The sequence below is a fragment of the Microcaecilia unicolor genome, chromosome 9, assembly GCF_901765095.1.
Source record: "Microcaecilia unicolor chromosome 9, aMicUni1.1, whole genome shotgun sequence".
In the NCBI taxonomy this organism is placed as follows: Eukaryota; Metazoa; Chordata; class Amphibia; order Gymnophiona; family Siphonopidae; genus Microcaecilia; species Microcaecilia unicolor.
In genome coordinates, this window is record NC_044039.1 from 189510249 (window position 1) to 189524275 (window position 14027).

Consider the following 14027-nt stretch of genomic DNA (forward strand, 5'->3'; position numbering starts at 1 on the left):
ATAGGGCCCCGCGCTTAAGGGGGCCCCGCACGGCACGCCTCAACTCTGCCTCTCCCCGCTTGCTCGGACGTCGCGATGCCGTCGGACCACAACAACCACCAACCAACCGCGGCTGCACCATCAATCATCGTAATCCGATCCCGCTGCTCGCTTCTCCGGACTGCGATCATCGCTCGCTCGCTCCAGCCTCCCCCCCCCTGCCAGATCCCGCCTCCCAGTCCCGTCCCAGCCTGGGACAACGACGACGACGTCGACAACAGAGTTGCAAGCAAATTGCAGCGGCCCGCCCCGACCCAAGACAGACAGTTGCAGCAGCCACAGGCAGCATGACGGCTTCGCTCACCCAGCTTTTCCCTTCGCCTTCCCGCTCAATGTCCCGCCTTCTGATGATGAGATACTTCCTGTTTCCGCAAGGGCGGGCGGGAGTCATTGAGCGGGAAGGAGCTGGAGAGCGTGGTCGGACTGAGTGGGAGGTGAGCGGCCTGCAGCGATCGGGAAAAGGAGCTGGAGCCAGGGAGCATCGTGGTCTGGTCGGAAGCAGAGACTAGTCTAGACCAGAGGTGAGCAGCCATATGTGTCTTCAGTAAAAATAAATGCTGTAGTCAGTGTTAACCTTCAAAAGCCAGTCTTAGGTCACGAACAGATTCTCCTGTTACTAACGAGCCAGAATTTGCGAGAAAGAAAAACACAGCCTCTTAAGCCTAAAGGTGACATAAGCACCCCTTGAAACTGATAAAACTTGTCTGTCGCTTTTCTAATTTAATAATAAGAAATTGCTATTCATACAAGTGTAGATATTTGAAAAAACAGTCCCAAAGGAGACATGAGAAAATTATTTATTCACTGAGAGAGTGGTTAATATGCTTGTTGGAGACTTGGAGTAAGTAACCAACTCATGTTTTTGTCTTTTATTAATCTTATTTCTATTGTCTAATGTTAAACTTGTTTTACATGTATGCTTCTAAAAGCACAGTATGTAAAAAAGCAATCAAAAAAACAAGTACTTGGCTTTTAAATCATGCAGATGCTGCCAAATTCATGGCTGGCACACATACAGGTAGCTTAAGGCACAACAGCTTTTATGGCGTTTCGGCACACCTTTATGCCTGCTTCTGGAATCTTCCTGCCATTTGTTTAAGTTCACCAAAATCTAAAAATACCAAGAAATGGGCTGGCCTTGATGGGCAGACTGGATGGACCATGCAGGTCTTGATCTGCCGACATTTACTATGTTTCTATGAATATTTACCATACCACAGAGATTTTAGAGAAATATTAGTTTTGTCATTGGCCTTTGCATCAAAGCTTACATTATGTTGGTGAAATAGGTCTCCAAGTAGCCAAACATAGGTGACATCTTTTTTAGCTACTTGCCTCTCTGGTTTGATGGGTTACAGAGTAATAGGGGAATTTAAAAGTACTGGATCTTTTCTTAATTAATATTTTTCTTTTATTCTCCTTTGTTATGAGAATTGGAACTACTAATTGTAGTGGACTTGAGCGGAATAATTTCTGGGGAGGGGGGGGGGTTTCATGATAGCATTGTGCTTATTGTTTCAATCAGTTGTTTTGTACAAGTTTAACTTCATTTGTCTTTATTTGAAATTTCATAAATAAAAAAAATTTCTTAAAATGGAATAATCTTATCAATGGGGCGGAGCTAGGGTGGGGCTGGGCTACGGTAGGGCGGGGCTAGGATGGGGCCCCACCAAATTGATCTGCATAGGGCCCCGCACTTGCTAAGACCGGCCCTGTGCGTATGTATATCTGAAGCAATGTAATTGTGGTCACAAATTAGCTCTAAGTCACTGAAACTACCCCAAACTTAAACAATATCACATACAGAGGCAGTTAATAGATATAATCTTATGGACCATCAGAAAGTAAGCACAAGCGCAGAAAATCCCATGTGACTTATAGCAAACAGCATCTCAAGGGAAGGGCCTCCAATCCTCATCAGTCCTCAAGAAAGTTTTCTTTTTTTATTTTTTTCTTGTTATATATAAAAGTTATATTTATCTTCAAAAGATTATCTTCAGTAGCACATTTTTACTTTTATATCACAGTTCATAAAAATGTTTAAAAAACCAAAAGAGGATCTTATCTTATCTTAGTAGAAAGAACAACTGCTCAAATACAGAAAACCTCCAACACAGTGCCATGTTTCGCTTAGCTGCATCAGGGAAATGTAATAATTCACAGCATATTTACAGGCATCCTTCGTTTCTGCTGTCCTATTCCAATACAAAGGGTGCCTGTAAATATACTGTGAATTATTACATTGAAATTTGATACTGAATAAAATCTGTGCTCTGATCATAGTCCTGTGGGTCCAGTGAACCCCTGGACTCCTTACCTGCCTGCATGAAACCTCCCCACCAAACACAAGGCCCCTCACAAGGCCCTGAGCACAAATCACCCCGCTAAAGTGCTCCTCCCAAAAGCCTAAAATACCCTGGTTGTCCAGTGGGACCCTCGACAGCCCCCACTGGCCCTGGTGGTCTAGCGGTGAGGTTCTCCTCCCTCCCCTCCTCCCCGAATCCAACCCCCTCCCCTCATGCCTGTTTTGGAATAGTGTGGGGAATTGATCATTGGGTCCTGAGGGAGTAAATCTTCCCATTTCCTAGAGATGTGTTTATAGTGGAATAATGCAGATGGAAACCCTGATTAAAGTTCCAGTCTCATGGTGACCTCAGGCAGAGAACAAGGAGTAGGCAGTTAAAGTCCTACACTACTGCAGATAAGAAGAAAATTGTTAGCTAACCCAGCTGGAACCACACAGCAGGAGAGGAGACAGAGAATTACCCATTTGCTGCATATTCAGAGGTTTCAGAAGAGTCAGGGTGAGAGGTAGAGTTCAAGTACTAGAACCAGGCGTGACAGGGTGTCTTTATGGAGAAGGAACCCAAAATCTACCTTAAGAAAATCTTAATTCCAGGAAGCAAAAAAGGAATCCCAGGAAGGGTGCAGAGAAAGTTTAGAAGACCAGTTTTCTTAGTTGTGCTAGAGTATAGATCCTACACCAAGGAAAGTATACCAGATGCTAAGCGATTTATGTTGAAGAAAATGCATGCTAAAGGAGTTGATTTTGGGAATATTATAAATCTGTGGAGAGTCTTTGTTGGAAATCAGAGTCTGGCCTGTGGGCTTCTAAAGGAAAAATCCCTCCCTCCTCCAATTGGAGGTTGTGAGGAGTGATTCAGGACTCAGCACTGGTACTGAGTGGATGCCCTTGTTTACAGAAGTGTTCTATTAGGAAACACACAGACTGTTTTTAAAGTAAAGAGGAACATAAGAACATCTCTACTTCAGGAAGCAGACGAAAGCTTGGCTCTTCAACCAGGCCTTTAATGGAAGAAGTAACTAATAGCTAAGCACCAGACGTCATTTGTAACGTTCTTTAAGTTAGTCTCTAAGGGGTCCTTTTACTAAGGTGTGCTGAAAAATGACCTGCGGTAGCGTAGACGCGTGTTTTGGGCGCGTGCAGAATTATTTTTTAGCACACCTACAAAAAAAATGCCTTTTTTTTTTTGCTGAAAATGGATGTGCGGTAAAACGAAAATTGCCGTGCATCCATTTTGGGTCTGAGAACTTACCACAAGCCATTCACCTAGTGGTAAGGTCTCACACGGTAACTGGGCGTAGCGGACGTGCACCAAAATTGAAATTGCCACAATGGCCATGCGGTAACCGGGCGGTAACTCCAATTTGGCGTGCATTGGGTGCGCATAGGCGCCTACGCGGCTTAGTAAGAGGGCCCCCTTATTTTCTTACTCCTGCTACTCTATCTTATCTATCTATATGTTCCATCTTTGCTTATACCCTACGCTTACACCCTATTAAAATGTTTTATGGTGTATTGTGTGGACATTGTAAGTAGTATATTTTATCTATTCAATGTAAATATATTTCAGATGTAAAAATCTTTATTAAATTATGAAGAAGATCCGACACAGCTGTGTTTCGGCCAACTAGGCCTGCATCAGGAGTCTATTCACTTGCACTACATAAAAGTATTCACTCGTGGTGTTTGTCGTCGTTATGAATAGATAACAAACTTCATGCGATCCATGCGCTGAAAAAAAGCTTTTGCAATCAGTAAAAACTGTTGGTTGTCTCGCAGTTTTTACTGATCGCAAAAGCTTTTTTTCAGCGTACGGAGCGCATGAAGTTTATCTATTCATAACAACAACAAATACCATGAGTGAATACTTTTATTTAGTACAAGAGAATAGACTCCTGATGCAGGTGTAGTTGGCCGAAACCCAGCCATTGATTCTTGAGTCATCGTCGCTGTTCTGCTAGATGCTGTATATTATTGCGGAGATTTGTCTCTTCTGTGTTTACATACTACTTGATGTATACTACTTGATGTAATTGTCTGCTGTAATTGTCTATTGCTTATGCTTGACGTATTCTTGCTGTACACTGTCTTGAGTGAATTCCTTCAAAAAGGCGGCATATAAATCAAAATAAATAAATAAATAAATAATTAAATAAGAATAGCCATCCTGGGTCAAGCCAATGATCCATCTAGCCCAGTATCCTGTTTCCAACACTTGCCAATCCAGGTCATAAGTACCTGGCCCATGCTCCCAATCCCAGGGCTAGCAGTGGCTTTCCCATGTCCATCTTAATAGCAGACTGTGGGCTTTTCCTTCAGGAACTTGTCCAAACCTTTTTAAAACCCAAATACAGTAACTGCTGTTTTCACATCCTCTGGCAACATAGTAACATAGTAGATGACAGCAGAAAAAGACCCGCACGGTCCATCCAGTCTGCCCAACAAGATAAACTCATGTGTATACCTTACCTTGATTTGTACCTGTCTTTTTCAGGGCACAGACCGTATAAGTCTGGCCAGCACTATCCCCTCCTCCCAACCACCAGCCCCGCCTCCCACCACCGGCTCTGGCACAGACCGTATAAGTCTGCCCAGCACTATTTCCTGCCTCCCAACCACCAGTCCTGCCTCCCACCACCGGATCTGGCACAGACTGTATAAGTCTGCCCACCACTCTCTTCGCCTCCCCACCACCAACCCCTCTTCCCCCTACCGGCTCCACCACCCAATTTCAGCTAAGCTTCTGAGGATCCAACAAGTTCCAGAGCTTAACTATTCGTTGAGTGAAAAAATATTTCCTCCTATTTGTTTTAAAAGTATTTCTATATAACTTTATTGAGTGCCCCTTAGTCTTTGTACTTGGCAATTAGCTTGCAGGCTACCTAGTCTTTTACAGAATAACAAACATAGTCATACATGTGGCTTTTAGGACCTAGCAGCTGACAATAAGTGGGGGATTAATGTATGCCAAGGAGGTTTAATAACAGGAGATGTCATGAGCCTATCTGGCCTATTATGTGGGCCGAAGTCAGGAGGGACCTTGACTGTGCCTCGTTTATTTATTAGGATTTTTACCACCTTTTTGAAAGAATTCATTCAAGGCGGTAAGGCATAGCCTAATGGTTAGTTAGTGCAGTGGACTTTGATCCTGGTAACCTGGGTTCAATTCCTGCTGTAGCTCCTTGTGACCTTGGGTGAGTCACTTAACCCTCCATTGCCCCAGGTGCAAAAAGCTTTGATTATGAGCCCTCTAGGGACAGAGAAAGTACCTGCATATAATGTGTACAGAACTGTGTATGTCTAGTAGTGCTATACAGGGGCGTAGCCACGGGTGGGCCTGGACGGGCCCAGGCCCAGCCAGTTTCCCTCCAGGCCCGCCCAGTCCCGGGTGTCAGCAGGTGGGGAGGGGGGTGCTCTGCTGGCGCTGCAGTCCCCACCTGCCTACCAGCTCCACGATCGACGAGCAGACGACCCTCGTCTTCCATCCGGCATCGAGTCTTAAAAAAAAAAAAAAAGCCCCGAGAAACGCCTCGTGTCTGCTGTGCACTGCTGTAAAGCAAGCAGCAAATCGTCTCGTCGGTCCTTCCTTCACTGTGTCCCGCCCTCTGATGTAACTTCCTATTTCCACAAGGGCGGGCACAGTGAAGGAAGGACCGACGAGACGATTTGCTGCTTGCTTTACAGCAGTGCACAGCAGACGCGAGGCGTTTCTCCGGGCTTTTTTTTTTTTTTTAAGACTCGATGCCGGATGGAAGACGAGGGTCGTCTGCTCGTCGATCATGGAGCTGGTAGGCAGGTGGGGACTGGGTCGTGCAGGGGGGCTCAGATGGGATGTCGGGGTGGGATGGGGTTCAAATTTATAGTATTTAACTTTTAAAGTTCATGAGGGGTGGGGGGGGGGGGTAGAGAAGGGAAGAAGAAATGCATGCCCACCCAACCTACCCACTGGCCCACCCAAAAATTACATTCTGGCTACGCCACTGGTGCTATAGAAATGATTAGTAGTAGTTTTGGGTGTACCAAGATGGCGGCAACTGCATTGGGGAAAATTAAAACCACCTGGGGTGGAGGAGTGGCCTAGTGGTTAGGGAGGTGGACTTTGGTTCTGGGGAACTGAGGAACTGAGTTCAATTCCCAGCACAGGCAGCTCCTTGTGACTCTGGGCAAGTCACTTAACCCTCCATTGCCTGCCACATTGAGCCTGCCATGAGTGGGAAAGCACAGGGTACAAATGTAACAAAAATAAATAAATGGTTGGAGATGTGCTTCAGCCTTGTGACATCATGCCATCTCCTGTCATTCAACCTCCTTGACGTGTGCCCGCCCAGACCTCTCTTGCCCTGCTGTTTCCTCCCTTTTCAAAGTAAAACTTAATGCACTAGAAGAGTGACCTAGCTCTTTGGCCCCTGCAGTATGGATTTTCCCAATCTTTGCAGCAGGCAGCACAGAGGTAATTACTGAGATGGGAATGGAAGCATCCAGCAAATATTTGTTTAATTACTCATAAGCAACGTTTCAAGCAGTATAATGTAGACTGCTGTATTATTCATAAAATAGACCCATTTGTGTCCTGTGCACTTTGCAAAAAAAAAAAAAAAAAAAAAAATGCAGCCAAATAGCTCTTTAGAACTTTTTATTCACATCTATACTGCCAGATCTGACAAGCAGTGCAAGGGGGTTTACAGACTAAAAACATTTTTGGAAAAGGAAAGGAACTGCAGAACATATATAGAATGTTTTATTTATTCTTATTGTACACCGCCTTGAGTGAATTCTTTCAAAAAGGTGGTAAAATAAAAGAGGCACAGTCAATCCAAAACAGCAAATAGATCAAAAAGAAAAGAAAAAAAAAGGCACAGCTAAAAAGGGAAGGAGACAGCAGAGGTGGGTATCAGAGTTCAAGCCACATCTGGGGAAAAACCATGAAATGTTGAGGTAAAAACTAGGGTGAAGATGAAGACAGGCAGACAGACACACACCAAGAACGACAGAGATGAGTCTGGATTCAGATGTGTGTGTGTCTTACTCTTTCATTGATCGCGCTGGCAGGGTTTCAAGGGAAATTCGAACACTAGGATATTCCAAGTGGTGGCATGAATCGGGGAAAGTACCTTTGGTATTTCCCAGCATTTGGGAGTTCAATTTTGACTTATTCCAGAGGAGGAACATTTCATTGGGGAACTGATTTTATGCTCGGTTTATAAAACAAGCACTGATTACCTGCACTGAACATTACAGAAACAGGGAGAGACCGAAACTTTACAGCCAGGTTCGGCCAGCAAACAGCCCGGACGCCCTTCTCTCCGGCTGCTTGTCTCGTTTGATTTGACTTGGTGACAGCCAGTCCCTTCCCCACAGATTTGTAAAGAAAAAAAAATGAAGAAGCTGAATTTGAAGGGGAAGGCTAGCGGCACTGCTGCTGAAAACATGCAGATTTTGTGTAAGGAAACGAATGAAAGTCAAGGTGGGAAAGGAAACGAGAGGACCCTGAAACGGACAGCGAAACAAATCCTGAAATGTTTGTGGAATCCGAAGAAAGATCCTGCAAACGAACAGTCGCCCCTGCTAAAAGAAGATGCAGGTAATAAATAAATAAAAATGCATTTGAAGACAGAATAATGAAATGTGAGATTCAGAGGCGGCTTTGCTCTGGGGAAGGCGAACAACCAGGCTTGGCACAACTGGAAAGTGTTATCACTGACCGCATTTCTAGACTCAGTCCGTGCACTTCAGAATCTCATACAGGCAGGTTAATAGGGGTTTAAGCAGCAGATTAACCCTGCAAGAGAAATGTGCCCCTCAGAGTGAGTACAAATAGCAATATGTATTTGGAATATGAAACAGAAACAGCACAGAAATGACGTTTTTTTTGTTTCCAAAATGAAATAGGAAAAAAAAGTCTAAATTTTGTTTCATTTTCTGCTCTATAGATTTAACATGGATTAATTGATTTTAGTATGCGTTAAAATTATTAACGCACACTAAGGGCTCCTTTTACAAAGGTGCGCTAGTGTTTTTAGTGCCCGCTACAAATTAGCATACGCTGTGTAGATGCCCTTAGGAATATTGTGGGCATCTACACGGTTAGCTTGTGCTAAAAAACGCTATCAGGTGAATTTTTGAAAGAGAAGGGTGCCCATCATCCGACACAAATCGGGAGATGAGTGTCCTTCTCGCAAGGTCGGCCAAATTGGCATAATCAAAAGCCAATTTTGGGTGCCCTCAACTGCTTTCCGTCGCGGGGACGACCAAAGTTCATGGGGGCGTGTCGGCAGCGTAGCGAAGGTGGGACTGGGGCGTGCTTAGGAGATGGGCGTCCTCAGCCGATAATGGAAAAAAGAAGGGCGTCCCTGACGAACACTTGGGTGACTTTACTTGGTCCATTTTTTTCAAGACCAAGCCTCAAAAAGGTGCCGGAACTGACCAGATGACCCCTTACTCCCCCAGTGGTCACTAACCCCCTCCCACCATTAAAAAAAAAGTTTACAAATACTTTTTTGCCAGCCTCAGATACCATACTCAGGTCCATCGCAGCAGTATGCAGGTACCTGGAGCAGTTGTAGTGGGTGCAGTGTACTTCAGGCAGGCAGACCCAGGCCCATCCCCCCACCTGTTACACTTGTGGTGGTAAATGTGAGCCCTCCAAAACCCACCACAAACCCACTGTATCCACATGTAGGTGCCCCCCTTCATCCCTAAGGGCTATGGTAATGGTGTACAGTTTGGGGTTTTGGGGGGGGGGGTTTGGGGGGGGGCTGAGCACCCAAGGTAAGGGAGCTATGCACCTGGGACCTTTTTCTGAAGTCCACTGCATTGCCCCCTAGGGTGCCTGTTTGGTGTCCTGGCATGTGAGGGGGAACAGTGCACTACGAATGCTGGCTCCTCCCACGACCAAATGGCCTGGATTTGGTCGCTTTTGAGATGGGCGTCCTCGGTTTCCATTCCCGCCGAAAACCAGGGACGACCATCTCAAAAATGACCTAAGGACGACCATCTCTAATGTCGACCTAAATTTCATGACTTGGGCGTCCCCGACCGTATCATGAAAACGAAAGATGGATGCTCATCTTCTTTCTATAATACGGGTTGCCCCGCCCCTTTATGGGGCCATCCTGCGAGGACGCCCTCATGAAAACTTGGGCGCCCCCCCGATTATGCCCCTCCACATCATCTTTGTAAAAGACCCCTAAAGCATAAATGCAAAGCTAAACTAAAATAAATAAAAATGATATAGAATCCCACCAATGAAATCCACTAGTGCCGGAAATGCCGCTTGCTGGGGGGTTGAACTACTGCCAGCGCCCGTGTTGGGCCTGTGGTAGCTCCAGATTGGCACACGGTAAGCCCACATTTAGTGCCGGGGGGGGGGGGGGCTAAAATGTGTCCCCTCACCTCGTGCTCTGGACCCCCCCCCCGCCAAAGTTTGGCTACGCCCCTGCTTGTAAGATTGGCCACTGTTGGAAATAGGATGCTGGCCTTGATGGACCTTCGGTCTGTCCCAGTAAGGCAACGGTTATGTTGTTATGTACATGCGTTATAGAACTTGGGGGAGCGTGCCGAGCGCACCTACATTTAGGACAGGGTATCTATGTTAGGCTTTCAGTGGCATAAACAGCTGCACCTAAGAGGTGTTTCCGGGCCCTATGCACCAGGGGCGTAGCCAGACTTCGGCAGGAGGGGGATCCAGAGCCCGAGGTGAGGGGGCACATTTTAGCCCCCCCAGCACCGCCAACCCCCCCGCCATTGCCAACCCCCCGCCGCCACCACCACCACCAACAATTTTTGACCCCCCCCGCTGCCAACCCTCTAGACCCCCCCCACCATCAACTCTCCCCCACCGCCGCCATCATCTACCTTTGCTGGTGGGGGACCCCAATCCCCGCCAGCTGAGGTCCTCTTCTTCCGGCGCAAGGCTTCGTTCTGTTTCTGTGAGTCTGACGTCCTGCAGGACGTCAGACTCACAGAAACAGAACGAAGCCTTGCGCCGGAAGAAGAGGACCTCGGTTGGCGGAGGTTGGGGTCCCCTGCCAGCAAAGGTAGGCAATGGTGGGGGAGGGTTGGCGGTGGGAGGGGGGGTCGAGAGGGTCGTCGGCAGGGGGGTCCAGGGCCAAATCTACGGGGGCCCAGGCCCCTGTGGCCCCACGTAACTACGCCACTGCTATGCACTATTCTATACACTGCCCCTAACTTTAGGTAAGGTTCATAGAACAGCACTAAATGCTTTTTTTTTGGACACATCTAGATTTTAGACGCTAAAAATGTAAGCGCGCCTTTAGTAAAAGATGCTCTAAGTTCTTAAATCCAATAGAATGTACAGCTTCCGTAGAAAGCAAATGTGGAGCAGAGTTCACGTTAATTGATGAAACCCCCCCCCCCCCCCCCCCCAGCATTTTGCAGGAGGGATCATCTTAAAAAATCTGCATATCTATAGGTGGATTCTTTAGTGTCTTTCTGGTAATAGATGTAGAATCCAAATTCCGCAGCTATCAATTCTGCAAAATTTCTGAGTCCTATAAATGCCTGTTTTTCTCAGATGTGGCATTTCTTCTACTAAGGCAAAAAAAATATGTTGAGTTGGCTCAGACGGTGTTAAGTTCTGTCCTGTGGAGATATATTCTTGTGCATAATACATTTTATACAACTCTGAGGTAGAGACCATGGCAACAAGCTTAGAAGAGCGTAGTCTCTGATTTCATTGAGAGGAAGGTTTCTAAAACACCTGAAAATCCAAGCGTGTGCAAAGCCACTGGAAATATTTGGCTACAATAAAGTTGCTGATTTTGAACTTTTCTTGTCTTTTTCCCCTTGAAATTTGGACATCTATGCTGGCAGAGGCAACAATCTATCTGTCTGCTCTTGAAGCTGAATAATTACTCATCTCTTCTGTACCAGCTTGCCACTTCCTTATTTTTTTGACTCGGTAATTTTCCCTTACTGTTTTGGGCAACAGCATCACGAGCCTTTGGATTTCCCCTCCTTTGTTTACCTGTCCAATTTACTTATCCCAATTATTTACATTAACAGTCCTTGGCAGGGGCCACATACTGTTAATTATTGGCTTCAAATTCGACAACAAGATATCGCTGCAAAATACCGGCGTTCCCTTTCTCCACTCCCTATCTGCACAGCATCTCCAGTCCTCATCCTAGCTGACCTGTCCTGGAAATTAACCTGTGGTCCTCTGCATGGAGGTACACAGCATTAGGTTGGCCCATTCTCTTCCCCTCAGTGCTTATCATCTATTTGTTCATGTTACTGTCCTCTCATCCCTGAATCACTGCAACGACTTTCTACCTGGTCTCCTGGATTCCTGACGCCACTCACTTCAGCCTCTCCCAGGGGCTTAGCTAGACACCCAATTTTGGGTGGGCCTGGGCCCAAGATGAGTGGACAGAAGAACTCCACCTTGTCCCACAAGTGATTTGGTCTCTCCCTCTTTTGCCTACATGCCATATGGTCTCTCAAGCATTCCCCCCCCCCCCCCCAATACCTTTTAAATAGTAGATTTTCACCGGCAGTGAGCAGCAACTAATACACACTGCTCATGTTGGTGCCAGAGCATGTATCAGTCGCTTCTTGCTGCAGGCGAAGTTCTGCTATTTACAAGGTATGCAGGAAGACAGTTGGGAGTTTTCAGCTGGTGGGGCTTGGGAATCCCTGCCAGCCATATCATAGGTGTGCTGCTACTGGGTGGGCTGCTACTGGGTGGGCCTGGGCCCACCCTTGGCTATGCCACTGGCCTCTCCGAAAGTCTAATGATCACCTTTTGTGTTACCAGCCTGGGTGTTCTCCGGTCTCTCTGATTATGACCTCACACCTTTTTCAGTAGTAGTAGCAGCTCAAGGTGAGTTACATTCAGGTACTCTGGATATTTCTCTGTCCCAGGAGGGCTCACAATCTAAGTTTGTACCTGAGGCAATGGAGGGTTAGTGACTTGCCCAAGATCACAAGGAGCAGCAGTGGGATTTGAACCGGCCACCTCTGGATTGCAAGACCAGTGCTCTAAGCACTAGGCCACTCCTCCACTCAGCAACACCAATAATAGCAACATTCCATGTAGAATCTCAACTAGTAGCAACATTCTATGTTCCATTGCACTAACCGCTAGGCTACTCCTCCACTAGCAACATTCCATGTAGAAGCCTGCCCTTGCAGATCAGCCGCGCAGGCTTCTGTTTCTGTGAGTCTGACGTCAGACTCACAGAAACAGAAGCCTGCGCGGCTGATCTGCAAGGGCAGGCTTCTACATGGAATGTTGCTAGTGGAATAGCAACATTCCATGTAGAATCTCAAATAGTAAGAACAGAATCTCAAATAATTTATTTGGATTTTGCTCACACCCTTTTCAGTAGTAGCTTAAGGTGAGTTACATTCAGGTACTCTGGATATTTCTCTGTCCCAGGAGGGCTCACAATCTAAGTTTGTACCTGAGGCAATTGAGGGTTAAGTGTCTTGCCCAAGATCACCAGGAGCAGCAGTGGGATTTGAACTGTCCACCTCTGGATTACAAGACCAGTGCTCTCACCACTAGGCCACACCTCCACTAGTAGCAATATTCCATGTAGAATCTCAACTAGTAGCAACAGAATCTCCACTAGTAGCAACATTCCAGAATCTCAAATAGTAGCAACATTCTATGTTCCACTGCACTAACCGCTAGGCTACTCCTCCACTAGCAACATTCCATGTAGAAGCCTGCCCTTGCAGATCAGCCGCGCAGGCTTCTGTTTCTGTGAGTCTGACGTCCTGCACGTACGTGCAGGACGTCAGACTCACAGAAACAGAAGCCTGCGCAGCCTTCTACATGGAATGTTGCTAGTGGAATAGCAACATTCCATGTAGAATCTCAAATAGTAAGAACAGAATCTCAAATAATTTATTTGGATTTTGCTCACACCCTTTTCAGTAGTAGCTTAAGGTGAGTTACATTCAGGTACTCTGGATATTTCTCTGTCCCAGGAGGGCTCACAATCTAAGTTTGTACCTGAGGCAATTGAGGGTTAAGTGTCTTGCCCAAGATCACCAGGAGCAGCAGTGGGATTTGAACTGTCCACCTCTGGATTACAAGACCAGTGCTCTCACCACTAGGCCACGCCTCCACTAGTAGCAATATTCCGTGTAGAATCTCAACTAGTAGCAACAGAATCTCCACTAGTAGCAACATTCCAGAATCTCAAATAGTAGCAACATTCTATGTTCCACTGCACTAACCGCTAGGCTACTCCTCCACTAGCAACATTCCATGTAGAAGCCTGCCCTTGCAGATCAGCCGCGCAGGCTTCTGTTTCTGTGAGTCTGACGTCCTGCACGTACGTGCAGGACGTCAGACTCACAAAAACAGAAGCCTGCGCAGCCTTCTACATGGAATGTTGCTAGTGGAATAGCAACATTCCATGTAGAATCTCAAATAGTAAGAACAGAATCTCAAATAATTTATTTGGATTTTGCTCACACCCTTTTCAGTAGTAGCTTAAGGTGAGTTACATTCAGGTACTCTGGATATTTCTCTGTCCCAGGAGGGCTCACAATCTAAGTTTGTACCTGAGGCAATTGAGGGTTAAGTGTCTTGCCCAAGATCACCAGGAGCAGCAGTGGGATTTGAACTGTCCACCTCTGGATTACAAGACCAGTGCTCTCACCACTAGGCCACGCCTCCACTAGTAGCAATATTCCGTGTAGAATC

The 14027-nt window shown here is 46.3% G+C and overlaps 1 protein-coding gene across 2 annotated transcripts in view; it reads left to right on the forward strand.

The window, feature by feature from the left end:
• The first annotated feature begins 465 nt into the window (after positions 1 to 465).
• The window catches only part of LOC115478072 (exocyst complex component 3-like), a 142551-nt gene continuing 128989 nt past the window's right edge, over positions 466 to 14027 (forward strand). The window contains exon 1 of one of the 2 annotated variants that reach the window (XM_030215308.1): positions 466 to 560. Coding sequence is in view for 1 of the 2 variants with exons in the window: in XM_030215306.1 (XP_030071166.1) it covers positions 7721 to 7925 (205 nt within the window). In the remaining variant the exon portion in view is untranslated. Of the gene's footprint in view, positions 561 to 7423; positions 7926 to 14027 lie in introns of those variants that run through there. The other variant, XM_030215306.1, reaches the window with a different exon arrangement.